Below are 26,927 nucleotides of genomic sequence, written 5' to 3'. Positions count from 1 at the left end.
TACTTTGTATTCCGGTTACTCCTACCAAAGTGCATCACCTCACACTTGTCTGCATTAAACTCCATTTGCCACCTCTAAGCCCAGCTCTGCAGCTTATCTATGTCTCTCTGCAACCTACAGCATCCTTCGTCATTATCCACAACTCCACCGACCTTAGTGTCAAGTGCAAATTTACTAACCCATCCTTCTACGCCCTCATCCAGGTCATTTATAAAAATGACAAACAGCAGTGGACCCAACACCGACCCTTGCGGTACACCACTAGTAACTGGTCTCCAGGATGAACATTTCCCATCAACTACCACCCTCTGTCTTCTTTCAGCAAGCCAATTTCCGATCCAAACTGCTATATCTCCCACAATTCCATTCCTCCGCATTTTGTACAATAGCCTACTGTGGGGAACCTTATTGAATGCCTTGCTGAAATCCATATACACCACATCAACCAGTTTACTCTCATCTACCTGTTTGGTCACCTTCTCAAAGAACTCAATAAGGTTTGTGAGGCACGACCTTCCCTTCACAAAACCGTGCTGACTATCCCTAATCAATTTATTCTTTTCTAGATGATTATAAATCCTATCCCTTATAACCTTTTCCAACACTTTACCAACAACTGAGGTAAGGCTCACTGGTCTATAATTACCAGGGTTGTCTCTACTCCCCTTCCTGAACAGGGGAACCACATTTGCTGTCCTCCAGTCATCTGGCATGATTCCTGTAGACAATGACGAGTTAAAGACCAATTCCAAAGGCTTGGCAATCTCCTCCCTGGCTTCCCAGAGGATCCGAGGATAAATTCCATCCGGCCCAGGGGACTTAACTATCTTCACCTTCTGAAGGATTTCTAATACTTCTTTTGTGTGAACCTCAATCCCACCTAGTCTAGTAGCCTGTATCTCAGTATTCTCCTCGACAACATTGTCGTTTACTAGAGTGAATACTGTTGAAAAATATTCATTTAGCGCTTCCCCATCTCATCTGACTCCACACACAACTTACCACTACTATCCTTGATTGGGCCTAATCTTACTTTCGTCATTCTTTTGTTCCTTAAATACTTATAGAAAGCCTTAGGGTTTACCCTGATCCTATCCACCAACAACTTCTCATGTCTCCTCCTGGCTCTTTTGAGCTCTCTCTTTATATCTTTCCAGGCTACCTCGTAGCCCTCAAGTGCCCTAACTGAGCCTTCACATCTCACCCTAACATAAGCCTTCTTCTTCCTCTTGACCAGAGATTCCACCTCCTTCGTAAACCACGGCTCCCGCACTCTACAGCTTCCTCCCTACCTGACAGGTACATACTTATCTAGGAGACACAGGAGCTTTTCCTTGAATAAGCTCCACATTTCTAATGTGCCCATCCCCTGCAGTTTCCTTCCCCATTCTACGCTCCCTAAATCTTGCCTAATCTCATCATAATTGCCTTTCCCCCAGCTATAAGTCTTTTGCAAAGGGATGTTCCCAAACTTCCCGCCAGATCATGCATCATATGGCGTGAAACTCTGTCACTGTTCCTTCACTATCACAGGGTCAAAATAATGGAGCTCCTTCCTAACAGCCCTGTAGTGCATCTACACTACATTTCATGGCTGTGACTCACCACCAGTTTTTCAAAGGCAAATAGGGGATGTGCAAAAATGATGGTCTTCTCAGGGACGGCCACATTCCACAAACAAATCTGAAAATCTCCAACTGGAACAGGCTAGAAGGGTCATTCCTTTAACACTTTCAGTAACGGGGCAATGCTGTACTGTCAGAGATGTGACTTTAATGGAGTTGGAGGGGCGTGGTGAAGAACGTAAAAGAGAGAAGTTCTTGACCATTAAAGCAGAGAAGAGTACGGGTGTTATCCTCAGTGTCCTGGCCAATCTTTATCGCTTAATCAAAATCACAAAAATAGGTCACCACACTGCTGTTTGTGGAGGCGTGAAGTATGCCAATCGGCTCCATGTATCTTACGTCACAACATGGTAAACACTTCCAAAGTCCTTTACTAGCCACAAAATATCTGAAACATCTGGTGATTGCAGGAAGTGAGATATACATGCAAGCCTTTCTTTCTCTTTTCAAAGGTGCACATTTTAGAAGAGCCATTGTTTGACAATGTTAACACACCAGTCCATTAGAGATGGCAAGAACTGCCGATGCTGGGGTCAGAGATAACATAGTGCAGGTCTGGGGGAACACAGCAGGCCAGGGCAGCATCAGAGGAGCAGACAAGTTGATGTTTTGGGTCAGGACCCTTCGTCAGAAATGGGCTTCCGAAGAAGGGTCCTGACCCAAAACAACAGCTTTCCTGCTCCTCTGATGCTGCCTGGCCTGTTGTTTTCCCCAGCTCCACACATTAGTCGATTTGCCATTCCAAGGTCATTGCAGTGTTGTGGCTAGTGAAACTGCTCTGGGCGAGTTCCCCCCAACAAAGAGATCTAATGAACGAAACTAATCTAATAATAATTCGTCTTGTGCTCCACCTCATAGAAAGATGCAAGGGCACATCATAGAGGGAATTATATTCTCAAACTTGTGTGGATCTTGGCAGTTTCCTCATGCCTCAAAAATGTTGTGCAAGGTAATAGTTCGGAAAGGGTTAATATTAGAGACCACATTCGGTTCCACTCAGTTGAATGATGCCACAATAAAACAATGAACCGTAGATGTTGAAGATCTGAAACAAAAGTAGAAATTTCTGGACAAACTTAGGAGGTTTGGCAGCATCTGTGGAAAGAAAGGAGAGTTAATGTTCGGAGTACAATGAGTGGACTCGAAATGTTAACTGATTTTACTCCAAAAAGGTACTGTCAGGCCTACTGAGCATCTTCAGCAATTTGTTTTTGGTTTTATTTTATTTTGCTTATCCAACTGTCATGTGTATTTATTACAAATATGGCAAAAAGTGTTGTTTAGTGTCACTACCCTCCAGCACCATCTTCAAACACAGAGTATAAATCCGGAAAAATAGTACTGTAAGACGGACATCATTAATTTTTCTCTGTAAAGTTAGGTGGCCTTTGGAATAGCTCACAGTTCTAGCTCAGCCATGGGCCCGGATCCAGGTTCCTCTACCCCTAGGCTACTAAACCACTGCAACCATTCACTACGCCACTACCGCAGCTGAAACAGAGTCCCCCCTCTCTGGCACCATCACGCCTGAAGTCACATCAGGCTGACCTGGCCGATGCCGCTGCTGCAGATTCCCTCACTGGGGCCAATTTGCTGCCTCTACTGTCTGGAGCCCGGGCCTAGCTGCAGACCTGAAGCCTTGGCTCTGCCTGCGAGCCCGGGCCAGGGAATTAAGCCCGGACCTGCACTTCACTCGCTGGGAGACCTCAGGCTGGGGCGGGAGCCGCATCCGCCTCGTCCTCGCGTTTCTGCCACTGCTGTTAGATGCCTTCTCCATCTTCATTTACTCGGCCTCGCTGCTCCCCAGGCCGGTACCGTCATACTACGCACAGCCTGCTCTCACCCATGCCACTACAACAGAGGCATAAAAGGTAAAACAAATGATTTTAAAGAGAAAGGACAAAACAGCAAAAAGGAAAAGGAAAAGGAAAAGCATATGGGATGTGTTGGACCATTGAGCGGCTCAGTCCGTCAGTATGAGGAATGAACTGATCACATGACACAGATGAACCTCTTAACACACATTCTCATAGTGACTATCCTGTTTTTGTTTCAATGGTGCCACAGGCATTTTTCCTTGGGTGATTAGGGCAAGTGTGCATGCATGTGTGTGTGATCTTAAAGAGGTAGATGTGTCAGTGTCTGTGGTATGCCAGAGATTACAGCTAAAACTAACTAGCCAAATTAATGTAATATACCAGATCTTGAAGGCAAGTTACTGTATTCACCAGCAGTTCACCCTTTTCCATTTTTAAGCAAAAAAGACCTTTATTTACTTTATAAAAGGACGAATTGGCAGCTGCATTTTACTTCAACCATTAACTGGTAATGGTTGGTTATGGAACACATACAACATAAACTACTTGATTTTTTTTGACACAAAAATTAAGATTCTGGTGGACATTTGTATTGAAACATGTAGAAAAGAGCAGGATAGTCTTTTCCAGCCGATTCTCTCTCACTCTCTCTCTCTCTCGTACAGACACACAGACACAAACTAAACTTTTGTAACTTGTTACCAATGGAGACAAAAATGTTGCTGTTAACCTTGTAAAAGAATATATTTTCTGATTCACAAACATTAACCCAAGGAGCACAAAGATTTTTGTTTTGATGTGCAGAGAACAAAAGCAGCACTGTTGAAATCAAGTAACCAACCTTTAATCTTAGCTTCTTTGTAGCAAAATCAATTTTTCCTTATCAAAATCAAAATGAATCACTTGAAAACTATTACTAAACAAATGTTGCTTATTCCAATAATCTCATGGCCAATCACCCACCTTCCATTGACTTGAATTCATCAAACTGCCTGTATCTCAATTTGTACCAAGTACCGATCAACTATAAGCCCTGTACTCATGGACCTATGCTGGCTCCCAGTCTGACAATGCCTCAAATTTAACAGAATCATTCTAGTTTTCAGATCCCTTCAGCACATCGCTCCTACCTACCTCCTGGAAAGGCCCACAAAATATGGTTCCAGGATCAGGCTCATCAGCCACACAAGGATCCACAGAATCCAGCATCAGTAACATGGAATTTTCTCGTTAGCGAGTGACTGTTCCTGAGGCCATTCTACCTCTGTAACCTCGTCAGGCTGTACAAAGCGCTCTGTGTGCGCCTCCAACACTGGGCTCTCATACGTCTGACTTTAATTGTTTCACCACTGCTGGTTAAACCTTCAGTTATTCTGGAAAATCTTCTCTAAACCTCTCCTTCCTCTTTTAAAATGCACTCTGAATAGGTTTTCAGTCTCCTGCCCCAGTACCTCCTTGCGGGGCTCAGTGTCAAACATTGTTTGATAGCACTCCTAAGCAGTATCCTGAAATGCAAATGCCCGTTCTGTCTCGCTCAGTCAACAGTGTTCTTCCCGTAGAATAACGAAGCAGTTTCAAGCTCCATTCACATCTATGGACACATAATTCAGGTGGACACTCTCATAAAATTCAGAGGCAAAGATGCTTTCAGAGAAGTAAGATATCAAAAAGTCCCCATCACCCTGTTGAGGAGAAAATAACTGCAGTTGAAGGATAAGTTCTCCTAATTGTCTGATCACTAGTCTCGCACATCAATCAGAATCAAAGAGTCACTGGCAGTCAGAGTCATACAACACAGATACAGACCCTTCGGTCCAACCAGTCCACGCCGACCATAATCCCAAACTAAACAGGTTCCATCTGCCTATGCTTGGCCCATGTCCCTCTGAATGTTTTTCATTCATGTACTTATCTAAATGTCTTTTAGATGCTGTAACTGTACCAGCATCGACAACTTCCTCTGGAAGTTCATTCTAATCACAAACCACAGTATAAAAAAAAACTGTTCACTGTGTCATTTTTAAATCTTTCTCCCCTCACCTTAAAAATATGCCCCGGTCTTGAAATCTCCCACCCTGGGAAAAAGACACGTGCTGTTCACCTTATCTATACCCCTCACGAGATTATAAACCTCTATAACATCACCCTTCAATCTCCAACAATCCAGTGAAAGAAATTCCAGCCTATCCAGCCTCTCCTTACAACTTAAACCCTCCATTACTGGCAATATCCTGGGAAATCTACTGAATGCTCTTCGGTTTAGTAATATCCTTTAACAGATCATTCTAGAGAGACAAGAACTAAATACAGTACTCAAGAAGAGGCCTTACCAAAGTTCCATACAACCTGAACATAATGCTCCAACTCCTATACTCAAAAGGTCTGAGCAATGAAGGCAAGCACACTACATGCCTTCTTAACCACCTTATCTACACGTGATACAAACTTCAAAGAATTATGTACCTGAACCCCTAAGTCTCTAGGTTCTACAATACCACACAAGGCCCTCCTTTTAATTGTATAAGTCTTGTCTTTGTTTGTTCGTTTTACTAAAATGCAATACAGTGCATTTATTCAAATTAAACTCCATCCGGCACTCCTCAGCCCATTGACACAAATGATCAAGATCGTTTTGTAATCTTAGATAATCTTCACTGTCTACTGTGGAACCAGAAACTTGTTAACCATGCTTTCTAGATTCTCATCTAAATCATTTATACAAATGAGAAACAAATGTAGACCCAGCACTAATCTCCACGGAACACTGTTGGTCACAGGCCCCCAGTCAGAAAAACAAGCCCCCACCATTGCTTTATCTCTTGCCATTGAGCCAATTTTGTATCCAATTGGCAAGCTTACCCCGAATCCCGAATGATCCCATAGCGTCATCAATCTCACTGATGTGTGATGTGATCTTACCATGGGGCACACCACAGCGACTTTTACCGAGCCAGTCCTTTAATGCAGGCAATGTTTCCCCCATCAGGCTTTCTCTACCCTCCTTTTTAAATCGGCTCACTCCAACATGCATGTCCCATTATTTGATAACTGGAGCTAGGCCATTTCATACTCAACTGCATATCTTAAACTGACCATTTCACAACTGCGCTCGAGATTTATTTTTGATAAAAAATAGCCAGCTCACAAACATCAATGACTTTTGCCTGCTACATCTGAAACTTACAGTTCATGGTACTGTCATTGTAAATGAGAATTATTTTCAACAAAGAATCCTAGGCAACAAATAAACAAAAGGTGAGCAGAGAAACCTCTGAACAGAAAGCAATTCAATTTTATGATTTTATTTCTGCCTAATTAGTAACCAAACTTTAGTTGAAACTGCAAAGTACTGATGGAGGTTCTGCGATGTAGGAACAGGAGCCATTCACCTAGCTCCTCAGATCTGTGCTGTCATGCAGAAATTTTACTTTCTCTTTTGTAATCCAGATGAAACCAATTTGGCAGATACATTAAACAATCTTGAACATTTACAGAAATTTAAAACAAAAAATAAATCTAGGCAATCCTTGGTTTTTAAAATGTCGACTCTCCAGGCAGCAGTACGGTGGGGAAACTGGTACCACAGGCAAACACAAGTGAAGTGGAAGCCAACAATCCCATTAGCATGGTGACCTTTAATTCACCCTCCTGAAACTGCTCGAAAGATGAATAATCATTCAGAGAGAGAACGACTGTAGCTGGAAAATACTCAGAATTGAACAGTTATTCATCTCAAACACACGGTCTGTTGACTCGCACATAAAATTCTCGCTTCAAAAGAACTGCAGTTTACACAGAGATTGAGACAGGCTGCTGGTGTCTATCCACAAGACCATGACCGGCTGAAAACAAGGATTTTTTTGATTAAATGTGCCTAGAGTTAATAACTTCCTTGAACCTTCAGTAAGGGGTCACTTCACTCATATCCCTCCAATTTCATTAAACACTGAGCAACCTTTCAGGAAAGCGCAACGGTGACAGGTTAAAAGAAAAATCACACACTGTGAAAAAGTGAAGGCAATAATCAAAAGCTGCTTCACACTGGATTAAGCATCCTGTTAAATGGGTCCACCCCACAATGAGTTGATGGGACCTCCAAATGTAAAGGAACAGACTCAAAAACCAGCAGAACCTCTTCCTGAAAAACTGTCTGTCTTTCTTGGTAACTGATGTTAGTAGTTACCCCAACTTTATTTTTTCGGTTGCCCCGAGACCTGTACTGTGAGAGTCCAGATGATCACAAGTCTCAAGCAACCTGAAAAAAGTCTACAACAGATTCACCTTGATGTTTTCCCAGGGTAACAGAAAAAAACAGATCCACCAACACATTGAAAATCACATTCACAAATTAGTTCGTATTAGTGCAGAGGGATATAGAGTCTTTGTCTTTTTGAACTTGGGCCTGGTGTCATGAGAAGATTTTGTGCTGTGTAGCACTGGGATAGATTTGTTACTGTTGTAAATGGCACAGGAACAATGATGGATGAATTAACAGCAATGAAACACAAGCTTTTTCCAATACTCTACTGGCACCAATAAACATAAACTCCATCAAATGCAATCAAAATATAGATTTTGCTGAATTTACAAACTTCAAAGACGATTGTAATTTAATCTTCATATTTATTTCCTGCTGTCTACGTTATAAATCTCTTGATCCATCTGGGCACATGATAGGCTGTAGTACCAGATGTGGGAGACAAGCCTTTCAACTGCATTACTTCACCCTCCTGTCTGGAACAGTAAAGCCACAAGGTTGCAGCAAACAGTAAGAGTCATCAGCAGTCTTCCCTCTAAACTGTTCGAAAGTTACAATGTTCTCTTGTGGCTCAACTACAAGTCGGTCCCTTTAAGTGACCATCCAAGCATGACTACACCAAATTTAAAGGGACCATGCATTTAAAATTAAAGTTATGTGCACTCCAGAAAAGAACTAGGGATGGGATGCTGGCTAGGAGCCATTATAACTAGGCCATTCAAAAAAGAGAGACCACAGAATTGATCTCTACAGTGCGGAAAAAGGCCATTCGGCTCATCAAATCCACACTGACCCTCCAGACAGCATCCCACTGAGACCCAGAACCAGCCTACCACCTGATCTCTATAACCCCACATTTCCCATGGTTGGTCCACCTGGCCCGCACATCCCTGGGCACATGAGGGCAATTTAGCATGGTCAATCTACCTAACCTGCATAACTTTGGGTTGTAGGAGGAAACCCTGCAGACACAGGGAGCGTGTGCAAACCCCACACAGAGGGGCATCCGGGCTGGAATTGAACCTGGGCTCCTGGTGCTAGGAGGCAACAAGTGACAAAAAGTGTAAGGATTTTTAATCACCAAAAGCAACAGATTTGGGTCACCACATTTTAAATTGAAGCTCTATTGTTACTTGTTTTAATGATATAAAGGGGTATGAAATTAAAGCAGGTGGATGCAGGAAAATTACAAAGAATTAATGAGTTTTCTGAACCTTGAAACAGGGTAGAGATGCTAAACAGTTTTTACCAACGTCCCCATGTTGAGCTGATGAGACAAATGAATCGGTTTATTAAGAGCACGCAATCCCTACCTGGTAATGTGGGGTCTGGACCCAGCACATTCCACGTGGCCGGGAGCAGCAGATGTTGCACCTCCAACGTCAGATTTTTATCCAGTAATGCCACATTGTCGGAGGATTCGCGAAAGTTATCCAATATCCTAATAGCGTTGAGTGCTTCTTGAGATCCAGCACTGCTCACCAAGAACTGTGCCATGTCATACACAGTGTCCTGGACATATTGGAAATTCTCTTCTGCCAGCACAGAAATGGGAAATCCTTTCTTGGAGGCACACAGCACAACTTTCACCGTCTCACAGCAGTTGTGAGCTGCAAAGAGAAAAAAAAAGAGCATAGAGAATACAATTGGCATGATTTTTAAAATAATGTTTCATAGCTTTGATCAGTGCTTGAGCTTTTCTAGTTTACTCCAGCTGGCTGAAACACTGAGGCACGAAAATAGGATTGAAAAAAAGAACGAACTGCAAATGTTGGATATCTGAAACAAAAACATGAATAGGGCCTTGGCTCCTGCCTGTGCCAGGCTTCACCTCAAAGATCATGAGGTTGGGAGGTCACTCTGGTATCGCTTCAAGACCAGGAGGCCATGTCTGGCCGAGAGACTGCCACACCATGCCAACTAAAAGAAACTCAAAAGGCCAATATTATTTCCTAACCCAAACTGATACAAAGCGTTTTAAAAATCAAGCATGCTAACATGGGACTGCAGTCTTGTGCAGACCAGACCTGGTCAGGATGGTAGATTTCCTTTTTTAAGGACATTTAATTGATTCACTAAATGACAGAGCGCTTCATGATTACTTTTACTGATGCCAGAATGTTGTAAAAAGAACTCAAAATCTCAAATTATTTTAGTGTGTTTTGAATTTGTGCGCATTATAATACTAGAGCATATGTCAGGCACATTCATGCATTTGTACAAACATGGCATCATTATAATCAGTCAACCCATTACAAACAGACCTGCACAATGTATGTTATTTGTCAAATTCAACAACTGTTGGATGCCCCATGGTCACAGCAGCAAAATTACAGTAGCTGACCAGTTCAAGTGAAAAATGTTACAAAAAGGTCTGATTACCACATCCAGGTAATGGTGTTTGAACAGGAGATCCAGCTATCCCCGAATCTTAGCACATCCTGGCACAGGCATGTGGAAACATATTACACATCTCAGAGTACACAACAAACATTTAAAAAGGCTTTCCTCTAAATATTCTAACTACGAAAGATTTAATATAAAAAAATTCAGTGAAAGCGAAGGTCCGCGTTTGCAAGTTGTCAGAAATTCCTGGTGGTAAAAATGGTTCCCAAATTTTATCCCTTCTATTTTTGATTAATTTTTCATCTAATGGATTCAAATTAATGATAGGACAATTTCCATATAAGAATCCAATTTATTATCCACAGCGCCCAGTAACTTCCATACTCATCAGTTCTTGATCGGGTAAGGAAATGTTGTAGAGCATTATAAAGTCACTTACAACAAACAAGCAATCCAAGTACATCAGATGTCTGTCAGTTAAACAAGTGATGAATGTAAGTGACATATGAAGCTGGAGAAATACCTGGAGGTGCAAGCTATTTTCCTGCAGATCAACAGCTTACCATACAAGCTAGCACAAACCAGACTAGGGAGACCTAGCAAGAACACAGCATTTGATATGATTATGCTCAATGTATTCAACACCCGCTGTTGCACTAACAGAGTCCCACGACCGGAGATGAACTGGATTCAGCCACTCAGTACGACTACACCCACAACCCACCACCCCCTTTAATGTCTTGTTTTGGATGCAAAACAACACTAAAGCTGAAAGTGGACAAATGAGGTGTGGAACAAATGAGATAGAGAACAAATGAGGTATGGAAGTGTGTTGAGGTATGGAAGCTGTTTGCTCATGTGCCTTCACTCTAAAGAAATCGTGGCAACTGAAGAACAGAAATCTTCTAACTGCATGATTGTTTTTAATTTGTTTTCCTAATCTAAAGTAATCTACTTAATAAACTGGAGCCTCCACAAAGCTAATAACATGGGTGCAGACCTTTGTGGTAGCCTCAGCTTGTGTAGCAATTTAATCCATGCTGTTGGCATCAGTCTGCACTGCAAACTCCTCTAGTTGATGAGTACTGTGGTGCAGAATAGGGAGGACTAAAGAAGGGTCTAGACCAGAAATCAACAACAACTTCCTACAATTGTATCTGTTATTGAAGATAACATCAGCAGGTCTACCACATCTAAACCAATTTGGGGTGAATACCATGCCCATGGAACTTGGGTTCGTTGTGTGCTGCATAGGCTAGGCTCTAGTAAGAGAAGATCTCAAATTTTTCGTTGAGATAGAATTTGAAAGACTTTTGCACCCCTGTGATCACTGATTCACAAGGCCTGTCTTACTCCAGTCTACCATAATGGAATTTATAGCTTAAGTCTGAATTATGAGGCAAATTGTGGTCACGTTTACATCATGTCACAGTATAGAATAAGGAAGTATTTAGTGTTGGCTTTCTTGACTCCTCGATAGGAGCAAAATCTGTTTTAAAGTAGCAGAATCTTGTGGCTTCATTAATTTATTCAATAACTGGGCCTTCTTATTACCTGTATTACTTGTTTTAAAAAGAAGAACCAGTTCCTACTGAGCTTCTAACAGAAGAATCACCTGAAGAACAGGGAGATTAATTGCTCTTCTAATGGTTCAATAGGTTTACTTCGGTACCAGCTGAAATTACCATGAAGGACTGTTTCCTTTTCAACCTCTCACTTTGCCCAAGGTGTGGAGACCCTCAGATTAAACCAACAGCACCCATTACCCTCTAAATGGGATAGCAGCCCTACAGCCAGACAGAACTATGGCAACTTAGTAAGATATTCATTGAATAAACCTTTGTCAGGCAGTTAAGGAAGTTCCCAAACAATCTGTGCTGAGTTAGTTAACCCCAACTACGAATAGGTCAGTACGGTGGCTCAGTGGTTGACGCAGCTGCCTCACAGCACCAGGGACCCAGGTTCGATTCCATCCTCAGGTGACTGTCTATATGGAGTTTGCACATTCATCCTGTGTCTGTGTGGGTTTCCTCAGTGTTCCAGTCTCCTCCCACAGTCCGAAGATGTGCAGAGTAGGTGGATTGTTCATGCTAAATTGCTCATATAGTGTCCAGGGACACTTAGGTTAGGTGGGTTAGACATGGGAAAGGTGGGGGAATGGGTCTGAGTGGGACGTTCTTTGGAGTGGTGGTGTACACTTGTTGGGCCAAATGGCCTGTTTCCACACTGTAGGGATTCTCCGAATGTGGAAGGAGTTGCTGCAAACAGCAACAGCTATCACAATTTACAAAAGGGAACAATAGGATAGGGGTCCACCTGATTATCATTCAGTGATAAATGTACATGTGAACACAAGGTGAAACCAAGACAAGGGTGGCAATGATGCTCTATTCCTTCACCCATAGGCCAAAGTGTCTGTCCACACAGATTTCCATTTGAATGCTTGGGCACTGTACCGAAGACAGGCAGTGGCAGACTGAAAGCATTTAGAAAGGATGCAACTTCATCAGGCACGTGGAGTGAAATGTGGGAATGAGTTAAACTAAAACACGAAATTTAAATCTTCAAAGTACTGAAATGTCAGGCAACGCTCTAGTGAGCCTACTGTGCCATTCAAGTGAATCCTAATCAGAGGGGAGTTGCTTTCCAACAGGGAGAGAACAGAGAAACACAAACAGGTCCTTCTGTGCAACAGACAGTTGTGGAGGGTGGGGGGGTGGTTTGTGCTATCAGCCAGCTTAGACAGCTAGGTACGCAAGTTACAGGCTCAGGTTTCAGCAATAAAATGATGCATGATGAACACAGCCTCTTAAAAAGGGCAAGGGAGGAGAGACTCAAAGACAGACAGAAAATAATAATATAAATTGTAATCCCTAAAACAAGGCTGCATTTTTCTCAAATGAAGGTCCTTTATTAAAAAAAAGACACTAAGATAAAGAGGCATCAGAAATTTGCCTGAAACAAAATCACATTAACTACAGCATAATTATGTACACTGGCAACTGTACAACTGGTTTATTTTGGTTTTACAAATGGTCTTTGAAATGGACACCATTATAATGCACATTAATCACTGCACCGGACTGCCTCTGAGCCACAAACCTATTTCGTACTAGAAAACTGAAATTAGAATTTCTGAGTTATAGTTACACTTGAGTCGAGAGACAATTTAGCAGGTCCTTGAGATGCATCAGTTGTGAGGAGGCCAGAAATTGCAGTTGTTGAGGGGACTCGGGTTGCTAAAATAGTGGCCGATCTGCGAACGAAGACATAGCAAGACCAAGCTCTATCACCTGAACTGAACTGCATTTATGTAGCAACCTTCACAGTCTCTCAATGTCTCAAAGCATAGTGTTATAGGGTTGTACAGCATGGAACCACAACCTTCAGTCTAACTCATCCAAGCCAACCAGGTATCTTAAATTAATCTAGTTCAATCTGCCAGCATTTGGCCCAGATCCCTCCGAGCCTTTTCTACTCATGCACCCATCCAGATGCCTTTTAAATGTTGCAATTGTACCAGCCTCCACCGCTCCTCTGGCAGCTCATTCCATACACCACCTGACAACCAATTAAAAACATGTGAAGCACTGTTACCGAGCAACATACAAAGTGTGACAGCCAACTTGTGTGCAGCAAGTTCCCTCAAGCTGCATTGTGCTAATCATCAGATGATGCACTTAATCATGATAATGCTCTCTATTTTAAAAAAAATTCTTTGCCCTTTTTGGTCTAATAATGCCATTTCTGTCACTATGATCTACAAATTCCCTTATAAAGATAGCATGCTCTTCCTTTGAAGTGGTCTGGAAGTTAAAATGGGGAGTGAGGTGGGAAGTACAGCACAAAGTACAGGCTGAAAACTGCAGTTAAATCAAATGGCCACAGTTGACAAGAGTTTTCGTGTTGACCTTGTGCACTTGGCTAGCAACAGGTATATTCATTCACATTATGATAACACATGCTGCTTAAAAAAAGCACCTGTCCCTTGAAAACAAAGTTATTCACTGTGTAAAGCCTTGGATATTTGCTATTACATTCAACAGATTAAACTAACCATGGGTCAACTTTAACCTATTCCATATGGCAGAAAATGAGTGGGTTTGGGTCATATGTCAATTTTACGTCCCACCTGTTTTTAGCTTCCATTATAAATCTTTGAATGATCAGTGCCCAGAAGGCCACTCAGCACTGTGTGGCCATACCTGCTCTCTGCAGCAACTGCTCCTACAATCCCACTTTCCTAATAGCCCTGTAAATCTTCTCACTTCCAGTGCTTACAATTAAGAAAGATTTTCTTATCTTAACTCTTTTTGGAAACCAAGACTGAATCTGCTTCCACCACACACACACACAGTGCATTCAAAATCCTATCCACATCGCATCAGAAAAAAGATTTCCCTCATGTCACCTTTAGCTCTTTTGACAAACACCTTAAATTGGTGTCCTTGGATTGCTAACCCTTCAAATAACAGGAAGAGTTTCTCTCCAGAGATAATGGGAACTGCAGATGCTGGAGAATTCCACGATAATAAAATGTGAGGCTGGATGAACACAGCAGGCCAAGCAGCATCTCAGGAGCACAAAAGCTGACGTTTCGGGCCTAGACCCATCAGAGAGCTTCCTCACATTTTAATAGTTTCTCTCCAACTATTTTGTCTCGAATTTTGTTTCTGATTGCTCCCTCCTAAGAGCTCACCATGGCTGGGTAGAGACCTTTTGACCTTTGAACCAGGCAGACAGCCCACCATCCTGTGGTCACGTGTGCGATTGCAGAAACAGCTGTCTGTCCCTTTAAATACTGAATCTTCCCCATCGCCATTAATCTTAACTCGGAGCAAAACCAAACAGTACAGGTAGTTCTGCTGTAAGGTGCGTTTTGTTAACGCGAATTGGCTGTTACGCAACTGATAGATAGAGGACGCTGTTTGGACAACATGAACTTTCTGCTGTGCAGGTACAGCGATTTTCTATAACAATTTCCCTATAACGCGATTTATGGCAATTTTCTATTGTGCGAGGGGACGCAAGAATGCAACTATTGTGTTATAGGAGAACCGCCTGTATGTACAATTAGCAGCTGCTAAACCCACCCATTTCCCAAAGTACATGCGAGGATATGTTTAAACAACCCCCCCCCCCATCTCCAATCGTTAAGCTTTGAATTTAGAAGTCAGAGCAAAGTCAGAAGAATGACTCCTATTACAAAATGTCAGTAGTACAACAATCCTCATGGACCTACACAATGCGTGTGCTAGCACATTCCATACAATATTACTTAGTAATAGCAGCACTCAACTAAAGTTTAGAAAAATGGTATAAACTAGCTCCAGGTGGTGGTGCCTAAATCATATCGAATCTCACAGCCTACAGCACTGAAGGGGGTGCTTTCTTATCATCCCACTTGAGGCATTTCTTAATCAAGAAAGTATCGACTTGAATCCCATTTCCCTGTCTCCGGTTATTTCCTTCACATTAACCAGTTCCCTTTTAAATGATGCAACATTCTCTGCCTCAGAAACCACTCAAAGCAAAACATTCTGTAATCTACTTATGCTCGTGCAAAAATTTCACTTGCAATTCCCTTTAGGGATAAGGATTATTGATCTGTCATGTTCTGCATCATTTTAGCTGCAATTAGGCTGCAGTGCACCTTGATCCAGAAGACACAGGAACTGAAAGCTATCCTGACACAGGGCAAAACTGCTCCATCACGTCACATGCATTGACACAGGTGCTATACAAATGCAAACATTCGAACCCTCACGATCACTACTTTTAGCTATACTGTGATTAAATTTATAAACTCTTGATTCAGTTACAAATACTGAAGAAAGCAAATCTTCTGGTTTGGTTCTTACAAGTTACAAGAGAATCATAGAATCCCTCCAGTGTGGGAGCAGGCCACTCGGCCCATCAAATCTACACCAACACTCCAAAGAGCATTCCACTACCCCACCCCTGTAACTCCGCATTTCCCACTGCCAATCCACCTAACCTGCACATCTTTGGTCTGTGAGACGAAACTGGAACACCTGGAGGAAACCCATGCAGACACTGGGAGAATGTTCAAGCTCCACACAGACAGGCACCCAAGGGTAGAATCGAACCTAGGTCCCTGGCGCTGAGAAGCAGCAGTGCTAACCACTGAGCTGCCTCAAAAGCCTTTATTTAAATCTGTTAGAAAAAAAGAGAGATTGCTAGCAAAAATTACCAATAAATTTTGCATGATTTCTGCTTCTGAAATCAATTAGGCAGCAAACTCAAAATCTTCAAAGTATCTTCATTTCACTTTTGTCAGAGGAGGCCTTGTGTACTTCTCCCTCCCTGACTGTCGAACCTAGATCAAGGCCACTGCAGTCTCTGATGAGCAGCTACTGATGGTTTGAAGCAAGAGCTGTTGCAACAGGTTTCTCAGAGGGGAGGGTGGCACATTAGTCACCCCCTCCCCCAACACACACGTCCCACATTAAAAGAGAGAAATTCCATCCACTATTCTGTCGTGACTTTCTGTTAAACATTACTCGTACTTTTGTTCAGGCTACTGACTGTTCATTTCATATTCCACACAGGCTGAAGCTTGTTTTAACTTACACAGTTATTCGCTTTACTTTTTTTACTCTGACTTAGCTCTCTGGCTTAAAGAATTTAAACTTCTTTCAGCAATCTACCAAGATTTTTCATGGATTTGATCTTCCAACTTCACTGACCTCAGTGTCAAGCAGCAAAACGTGCTCAATTCAGTGTTTGCTTATGGATGTTAAATTACAGGATAGCTCAAAGATGGGAGGTGCATATGACCAGCAACACAGGAACAGAAGTAGGCCATTCAGCCCATCAAGCAATGCTTCAATACCTTTTACCCACCCCATCCCCATATCCATGCAAGCCATTAGGAATCAGAAATGTATTGATCTCTACATTAAACATCCTCAAAGACTAATGTCAGAAGGCTGTGAAGCTCAGAGTTCCACAGGTTCACAACATATTTATTAAAAAATAACTTCTCCTTATCCAGGCCCCAAGTGGCATTCCCTTCATTTTTAAATTGCGTCACCTCACCACTGACTTCTGATCTCCCCAAATGGGGAAATGCTTTTACCCTTAAGTATTTTGCAAGTATTTGCAAGCTCCATTCCAAGCTAACAACCATGTTGACTTCGACCTATACCACTGTTCCTTCATCGTCAATGTCCTGGAATTCCCTCCCAAATAGCATTGAGGAAGTAACTACATCACATGGACTGCTGTGGTTAAATAAGGCATTTTACCTGTACTTTCTCAAGGGTAAATCAGTCACCAATAAATGTTGGCCCAGCCAGCAATGCCCACATCCAATGAACAAATAAGTGATTCACCTCAGCTACTATTTGTGAGCTCATACTTGCAATTTCTTTAAAGAATTTTCTACACATCCTTGCCTCCTGCTTTCCTGCAAGACCAGCACCGATGTTCCATTTGATAACTAGATGGCTATTCTGGCTGAGTATCAGGCTTTCATTTGCCAAATCAACCTCTAGGTTAAAACAAGAAAAAAGGTGAATATAAGCGCATAACCTTCTTCCAAAAGACTTTGAATCTTTCAGCATTGAATCTCTTGCACTAATTAATGCAGCTCCTGTTTGTTACGCCCACATAAGCCAGATGCTGTGCAAGGAAACCTATTAATTTCTGTATTTGCAATTTTTGGGAATTTAATCTGACTGCTCTTAATAAAAGGACAGATGCTCAGTTGGAAGCGCATTCATACTACTGAGAGTGCAATTAGACAAATGAATTGCAACCAAATGTGGTGGTAAGGCTCATGTCATCACACATCAAAAATAAAGTTAAATCGTGCACCAGAAAATTAACTTTATGTTCGACCGTGCTGTAAACACATCTGAAAACACAGCATGCGATCTGTGTACTTGCGACAGACAGAATCTCAACACAAACCAATGCCTCCACAGCACACACCCCCCCTCCCCACAACAATCCTCCTGGCCATTCCTTTCCACAGTAGTTGAATATGCAGCACATGGACAGCTAGTGTGCGCACTGTGCTCATGATGTAAATTTCCAAACTGTCCCTCTTTCTCATGGCCCTATCATTACCGCTTTCCGAGTTACTGCTCAATACGATTCCACCAGCCAGTGTGTTCCAAGCCATAACTAATAATTTAAAATAATTTCTTCACACACCACCTGCACTGCTTTGGCCATTCATCTTCAGTCTTTGTCTCCTCTGATAACACTTTTCAAAACAGACTACCTCCAACAATAGAACGTCGAGTGCAACAGGTGGATGGACAAACCACTACATGCACGCTCCATGACAAGCCACAAGATACCTTAACATGGAACTGTATCACCGATTCTTCCCCGACAAGCCACACTATATTACTGGTCCTTCACTGTGGTTCGGTCAAAATCCTAGATCTCGGCTGGTACAGTGGCTGAGAGGTCTAAGGCACTGGGCTGAAGTTCCTGATCCTGAAGTGGGGTGGATTCAAATCCCATGACTACCAACTGTTATAAAAAAGGGGCAGCAGGGTGGCTCAGTGGTTAGCACTGCAGCCTCAGTGCCAGGGACCTGGGTTCAATTCCAGCCTCGGGCAACTGTCTGTGTGGAGTTTGCACATTCTCCCCGTGTCTGCGTGGGTTTCCTCCGGTTTCCTCCCACAGTCCAAAGATGTGCAGGCCAGGTGGATTGGCCATGCTAAATTGCCCATAGTGTTCAGAGGTGTGGGGGGTATGGGGGATGGGTCTGGGTGGGATGCTTCAAGGGATGGTGTGGACTTGTTGGGCCGAAGGGCTTGTTTCCACACTGTCGGGAATCTAATCTAATCTATTGCTAACTGCATGTTATTCAATTGTCCATCACCACCTTCTAAAAGGCAATTAGGGATGGGCTACAAACACTGTCCTTGCTGGTGATGCCCACATCGCATGAATGAATTAAAAAAAAGTCTGATTGTTAGTGAAACAACTTCTACTTATTTACTCAAGCACGCTCATAATTCTGAGCACCTGTAGCAAATCTGCCCTTAATCTCCACTGCACTGAGAAAAGTCCTAGCTTCTTTAGACTTTCCAATTAACAACAGCCCTTCACCTCTGGTGTCTATCAGCATAATCTTTGCTGCATTCTCTCCAAGGGCTTGCCAAACCGCAAGTGCTTTATCATGAATAGGGCACAATACTCCAGCTGAGACATAACTAATGATTTATAAAAGGGTAGATGCAACTTCTTTGCTTTTGTACTCCAGCTATCAATCAATAAAGGCAATGCTTTATTTAACAAACTGATTAACTTGCCCTGCCAACTTCAAAGATTCGTACAAATCACCTAAGTCTTCATTCCTACACCTTAAAATTATACCGCCCGGCTTATATTGCCTCTTTCCATTCTTCCCCCAAAAATGCATTAATAATTTCAAGACAGAATATTGTAAGGGTCTTTAATCCAAAGGCAATTCCATGAACTTTAGCAGTACATTACAATTAGAGTGATGGCAGAGCATGGACTCCTGGCTGTGGTGGGCCTGGAACGGGGACGTGTAGAAGTCCTGAAGCAACGTTTGGGTCCCTGGCCAATGAAGATGAACTCTTAAGTAATTTCTTTTTCTTCTTTTGTACCTCAAACGGTGCCGGAAATGTGGCATGAGAATACTTTTCGCGGTATCTTCCTGGATTGGTGCGACAATAGTTCATTCATTCATTCATACAATTCTCAAACTCATGGGCTTAGACCCAAAGCTTTGCATGGAGTATTTGAATGCTGATCCTTTCGGAGTTAAGCTTTGATCGCTCTCCCACAACCTAACGGATCCATCACCTGATAAAATGTTGGATGATAGCGGGATGTAAACCGTCACCACCTGCCACTTCTTCAAATGTGACATTAGGTTGGCTTTTCATCGAAAAACTCCAGCACCAAGTTTCCTCACGACCTCAAATATTAACAAACACGATGCCTTCTCTTGTTCCAAAGCTGATGGACAGCGATTTTTTTTGTGGCTTTTGAGACCTGCTGCCAGATTCAATTCTGCTCTTGCCAAAAATATAAAAGGCAGAAACACATTGGCTGTAGTGCTGCTCTCCACAAACCGCCACACTATGAAAACATCCTGCAGATCCACTTAAGAGCAGCAGCAGAGATAACACTGCAAAGAAAACACGCTGACGGCTGGAATATAACTTCAGAGTTCAAAATTTCATTGCTTCATTCTCCCTCATTCCGCTGGTAACTGAGCAGCAGCAGCTGTATAATAGTTTACATACAAGAGTGAAACAGGAGAACATGTTGAGATTTGAGTTCCTCATTGAACTTTTGGGAGACATCTCACTAATGCCTTGTGCCTTTGGGAAAACCTCCCAGTAGATCTGATAAAGCAACTTTCTGTTGCATTTAAATAGGGACTTGTAAAGGTGGTTATTTTTCCAATAAAATGTCCACTGATAAATTCCCACTTTTTTTGAGTAGCAATTTAAGATACCAATATCTGCCCAAAATCTACACCACTTTTCCATTTACAATTCAGGTCCAGAGACATACATGCATCAAATCTAATGTCAGGTCACATATTTAAGATTCTCAGAAACAAATATAGCAATTTCATTAACAAGCTACGAGATGCATTGCATGCCTGCCACAATCAAAACAGACCAAAGTCAGAATTCACAAGCTCCCAGAGGAATGCTCCTTCATTGGGTGAAGGTATCTCAACTGACAAAGGAGCAGCACTGTGAAACCTTAGGATTTCATATAAAGCTGTTGGACTGTAGCCTGGTTCCACGTGACTTCTCATTTTGTCCACACCAGTCCAATACCGGCACCTCCACATCAAACTATGCTGTTCTCAGCACATCACAAAGTTACTTTTTGTCAGGTCATACATTGAGAAACCTCAAAAACAAATATAGCTACTTTGTTTGTAAGCTGCTAGATAGACTCTATTATTACAAACACATTGCAAAGTAACTACTCTTTTTCATTTTTGAACCTACGTATGGTTTAATATATCTTTGTAGGTTTTTTTTCAAATGAAGGTTCATGATACAAAAGAGATGATAAGGTACTTGAACCATTAAATACAGCAAATATTGGCCACTTCATATTTCTTCACAAATACAATCAAAATATGTTCCTGCTGAAATTGTGGCTCGTGGTCCTAACAGTCACATTACCTTTGGGAACTGGTGGTGTAAACTGTAATTGCCATTTAGCTTTTCTGTAGCCTATTAATGATGATACACCACAGAAAATTCACCAAGACAGCAAGAAGACAACAAGACGACTTAGACAGCATTTTCTGGACCAATGACTCACCACCTAGAAGGACAAGGGCATCAGAAACCTGGAACACCACTGTCCCCTCCAAGCCACTTGTATTGCTGTTTCTTCAATGCCACTGGGTCAAAATGACAAAACTCAGAACTTACAGCACAAGGGCTTCCGTGATTCAAGAAGGCAGCTCATCACACCACCTTCGAGGGCAACTAGGGATGATCAATAAATGCTGGCCACATCCCATTAATGGCTATTAAAAAAATGAAATAACTTAGTTGTTCAGTTCCTGGAGTTTTAAAATGTAAAGGTAAAGCTGCCATAGTGACAGAAGGTTGCTTTCTCCAAGAGAGAGAAAGATAACTAGCAATGGTTTAATCTGAGGGTAAATACATCTCGTGCGAAGGTTGAGGTTGAGAAGGTGGGATTGCCATGGTGACCTCAGCTAGTATGGCAATTGAACCCATGCTGTCAGCATCACTGTTTCACAAACCAGCTACCAACTGAGCTAACGGACCCCTGGAGGTTTTAGCGATATTCAAAACACATTTATCCTCATCGTTCTGTGAATTTATCTTTTTTTGGGGGGGACTGAATTCCCTCCTCCCAGCACTTCGTTTTTGATAATATGAGGTAACGCACTGGGGATTAAAAATAAAGGTAAATAATCTGTAGTAGAAATAGAACTTCATTTTAAAAAAGTTAATATTGATTGCACAGAGCAGAGGCTGTCTAGTTAGGAACCTGGGCATCAGCTCTCTATGCAGAAAGTGGGAACATTGAGAAAACTGAATTTCCAGAATCAGTCCCAAGTCTGTGCCACACAGCTTTCCAAATTGCTTTTTTTTGTGGAGTAGGGTGTTAATACCCTCAGTACATCTTGGCAAATGAGAACTAAAGAATTGAATTTTCATTTTCTATTATCCAGAGGTTCCCACTGGAATGCATGTATGTTGACACCAAGGAAAGGCAAGGTGGGGCTCCGTCCTCCTAGCTTCATGAATGAACAATTTGCCAAGACTCTCACTCTGGGCACACTGTGGCTGAGGCACCAGATGAGTTCGCTTACAATGGAAAACATACATTGTCATCCAAATATCTGAATTCAGCAAGCCAGTCAAATTCTGTAGCTCCACGTAAACACACAAGATAAAAACACTGCTCAAATAAGGCACTAATGGATATTTAAGGGAAGATGGCCTTGAATAGACAGGAGCAGATGAACAATTATGCAATGACAAACATAGAAACATAGAAGACAGAAACAGGAGGCGGCCATTTGGCCTTTTGAGCCTGCTCCTCTGCTCATCACAATTATGGCTGATCAGCTCAACAGCCTAATCCTGCTTTCTTCTCATCACCTTTGAGCCCATTTGTTCCAAGTGCGAAATCTAGCCAACTCTTGAATACATTCAATGCTTTGATATCAACTACTTCCTGTGGTAATGAATTCCACAGGCTCACAACTCTTCATGTGAAGAAATGTCACCTCACCTCAGTCCTAAACGGTCTACTCCAAATCTTCAGACTGTGACCCCCTTATGCTGGACACACAGAATCAGGAACATCCTCCCTGCATCTACCTTGTCTGGTCCTGTTAGAATTTTCAAAGTCTCTATGTGATCTACCCTCATTAGTCTGAACTCCAGCAAAAATAATCCTAGTCAGTCAATCTCTCTTCATACGTCAGACCTGCCAACCCCAGAATCAGCCTGGTAAAGCCTCGCTGCACTCCCCTGAGAGCAACAGCATCCTTCCTCAAAAAAGGAACTGTGGACAATATACCAGGTGTGGTCTCACCAAGGCCCCGTACAATTGCAGCAACATGTCCCTGCTCCTGTACTCAAAACCTCTTGCAATGAAGGTTAACATACCAATCTGCCTTCTTTACCCACCTGCTGCTCCTGCATGCTTACCTTCAGCGACTGGTCCACAAGGACACCCAGATCCCAACTGCACACTCCCCGCTCCCAATTTACAGTCAGTCATTCAGGTGGTAATCTGCCTTCTTGTTTTTACTTCCGAAAGAGAATAACCTCACATTTATCCATATTGTACCGCATCTGCCATTGACTTGCCCATTCACCAAACCTGTCCAGATCATGCTGAAGGATCTCTGCATCCTTGTCATTGTTCAATCTCCCACACAACTTGGTATCATCTGCAAACTTTGAGATATTACATTTTGTTCCCTTCCAAATCATTAATACATATTGTGAATAGCTGGGGTCCCAGCACCAATCCCTGTGGCACCCCACTTGTTACTGCCTGTCAATTTGAAAAGGACCCATTAATTCCCACTCTTGGTTTCCTCTCTGCCAAACAGTTTTCTGTCCATCTCAATACACTTCCCCCAATCCCACGCACTTTAATCTTGCACATTAATCTCTGATGTGGGATTTTGTCACATGCTTTCTGAAAGTCCAAATACACAACATCAACTGGCTCCCCTGGTCAGCTTTATTTGTTACATCTTCAAAGAATTCTAACAGATTTGTCAAGTATAATTTCCCCTTCATAAATCCATATGCCGACTGTCTGATCCTGCCATTATTTTCTACATGCTCCACTATAAAATCCTTGATAATTGAGATTTGAGAATTTTCCCCACTACCAATGTCAGGTTTACTGGTCTATAATTCCCTATTTTCTTTCTACCTCCCTTTTTGAACACTGGAGTGACATTAGCTTTCCTCCAATCTGCAGGGACTATTCCAGACTCTACAGCATCCTGGAAGATGACCACCAATGCATTCACTATTTCTAAGCCACCTCCTTAAGTACTTTGGGATGTAGATCATCAGGCCCTGGAGATTTATTGGCCTTGAATCCCATCAATTTACCACCACCATTTCTCTACTAAAATTGATCTCCTGCAATTTGTCCCTCCCACTAATTTAGCATTCTCCAACACTTCTGGTATCTGATTTGTGTCTTCTTTTGTGAAGACAGAACCAAAGTGTGTATTTAGTTTCTCAGCTTTTTCTTTGTCCCCTATCATCCATTCCCCCATTTGTGTCTATAGGGGACCTACAGACAATCCACTTTCCAGGATTCGCAAAAATGTCATTTTGCCTACATCTTACCGAATTGTATCAATTCGGTGTCAAAGATACAAAGTGCAGGCTCTAATGAAGCTGGACCAGTATCTTTTAAGAAAGAAGCATTGAGGGTTATGGAGTAATATTGCTTTTCCTTTGCAAGTGGTAGAGGGTAAAAATGTTCGAGTGAAACTGGTTAACAGTCAGAGAGCATGTGTAATTATTAAAGAGTAGAATGCTGCCTATGTTACAACAGCGACTGTATTTCAGAAGTACGTCATCAGCTATAAAAGGATGTTGGAAAGTCCCCACATTGCAAAAGGAGTTGTTAAAGAAAATGTAAGTCTTCTTAAAGCATCTATAGGCATTGGATAGAGTGATTGGATGGATTAATTGTCCTTTCTTAGCTTCAGATTTTGCATACTTCTGCTGTTAAAACAAAACACGATCAAAGCTAAGCATTACTTTTATATAACAGAAGGGCTTCAAGATTTTCCAGGCTGCATGACAGAACAGCTATTCTGGGCAAGGTACTTCAAAGCAGTACCTGTTAAAGACTAAAACTGAGTAACAGGTATAATGAAGAACTATACCTATCCCTTTTCCTTCAAATTAGGCAGGCAGAATTTTCTAAGAAGCTAAAAATAGAGAACACCAGGGACAAACAGCCATAATTGAGCAGGCAACTGGATTAACAGGAAGGAGGAGAGGCTCCTTGTTAGGAAAATAAATGAGAATGAAGCTTACAGCTCATCAAAAGCTGACATCATCAGGAACACAGGAACTCTCTGATGATTATTCATTTGATAATGTTTATGATGATCTCAGTGAAGACCAGCCTTTAAAATAGAAATTCATTTGTGAATACATCATTTCCTCAGTCAATAATACAATGAACTTAAGAGCACTCACACATTGCATAGCAGCTTTGAAAAGGGTCAATCAAACGACAAGTAGTATGTCAGGCCTTACATGAGAAATTCGACACCACTGACAATTCAACACACTCTTTTTGTGCGTCCTTAAATTATGTCGTAGAAATACAGAGAATGAAGCAGGAGTAGACTGTTCAGTCCATCAAACGTGTTGCAACATTCACTATAATCATGGCTGTGTCTCAACCTATGTTCCTGCACTCTCCCCATACTGATCGACACCTTTAACCTCTAAAATGCTATTTATTTGTTGAATATATTCACTGACGTGGCCTCCACAACCTTCTGTTGTGGGAATTTCTCCAACAGCACCATGCTCCAAGGAAGGAAATGTGTCCTCCTCTCAGGATGCAGTGGACTATCATGTATCCCACAGTCCAGGCATGGGCGCAGGCACACACACCCTGTCAGAGGTTTATACATTGCACTGCAATCTCTTAAGCCTGAGTGACCACAGGCTCAGTCAATTCAATCTCTTCTCATTCAACAAACCTGCCACCCTAGAAATCAGTGTGGTGATCCTTCACTGCACTCTCTCTCTGTCAAGTGCACACTTTCTTAGGGATGGGGATTAAAACTGCACACTGTACTTCAGGTGTGGTCTCATCAAGACCCTATACAGCTGTAGCAAGACCACCCTACTTCTGCACTGAAACCCTCCTGTATTGAAGGCCAACATACCACTTGCCATCCTAACTACTAGCTGCATCTGCTCAGCGACCAGAGCACAAGTGTCCCAGGTCCCTTTGCACATCAACATTTCCCAGTCCATAACCATTTAAATAATACCCTGCTGGTTGGTTGTTTTTTTAAAAACTGAAGCAGACAATTTCACACTTATCGACAGAGTGCTGCGACTGCCATGCTGATGCCCCTAGACTCAAATTGTACAAATCAGTGAAGCCCCTTTACATTCGCCTCATCGCTGAGGATCCCAACTAGTTTGGAGTTGCCAACAAACTTGGAAATGTTACACTGGATTGCCCTCATCCAAACCGAGGATGTACACTGTGAATAACTGAGACCCAAGCACTGGTGCTGTGGTACCCCACTTACTGCTATCTTCCACCTGAAAAATGACAAAGGCCTAGATTCTCCAAGGAATCCTTTCTTACCCCGCTTAGAAAAAACAAGGGCCAGAGAGACAGAGACAATCTATGAAAGGCGATTCCACTCAAGGCTCCCCCAGAAATGCGGAGCGATATCTCCATTCTGACAGATGTATCAAATTGTCAACCTGTCAGAGAAAGGCATTTCCATGACTCCTTTACACTGCAGGCAGCTGCCGTACTCTGAAGTGTAAAGGTCCTCACAGTGTCTTTGACCGCTGCTGTTAAAAGTTAAGTCCATAATGCAAGTGTGATACCTCGGTGCTGAAAGGGTAGGCTGTCACATAGGTATTGGGGGGGGGGGGGGGGGGGGGGCAGAGAGCGAGACAACAACAGGTTCCAGGTGGATAGGATTGTGGTTCCAACTGTTAAGAAGCCAGATGGGTAGAAAGGAAGGTGCCAGCTGGGTAGGGCACAAGAAGCAGGATGGCAGATAAGGAGGATGTAAGGTGCCCACTGGGGAGACTTCTACCTAGGCAGGCCGTAGGTTATCAGGTGGATAAGATGCCAAGTGGTAGATTGCCA

General features: G+C 42.4%; 1 protein-coding gene across 1 annotated transcript in view; it reads right to left on the bottom strand.

Moving 5' to 3' along the window:
• LOC125467172 (A-kinase anchor protein 13-like) overlaps positions 1-26,927 on the bottom strand; it is a 335,592-nt gene that overhangs the window by 256,913 nt on the left and 51,752 nt on the right. Inside the window, exon 4 of the mRNA XM_048562633.2 lies at positions 9,014-9,310. Coding sequence (XP_048418590.2) covers positions 9,014-9,310 — 297 coding nt within the window. The remainder of the gene's footprint in view (positions 1-9,013; positions 9,311-26,927) is intronic.

This window comes from Stegostoma tigrinum, chromosome 33 (genome assembly GCF_030684315.1).
Source record: "Stegostoma tigrinum isolate sSteTig4 chromosome 33, sSteTig4.hap1, whole genome shotgun sequence".
NCBI classification, from domain to species: Eukaryota; Metazoa; Chordata; class Chondrichthyes; order Orectolobiformes; family Stegostomatidae; genus Stegostoma; species Stegostoma tigrinum.
This window is presented reverse-complemented; position numbering and strand designations above follow the sequence as displayed.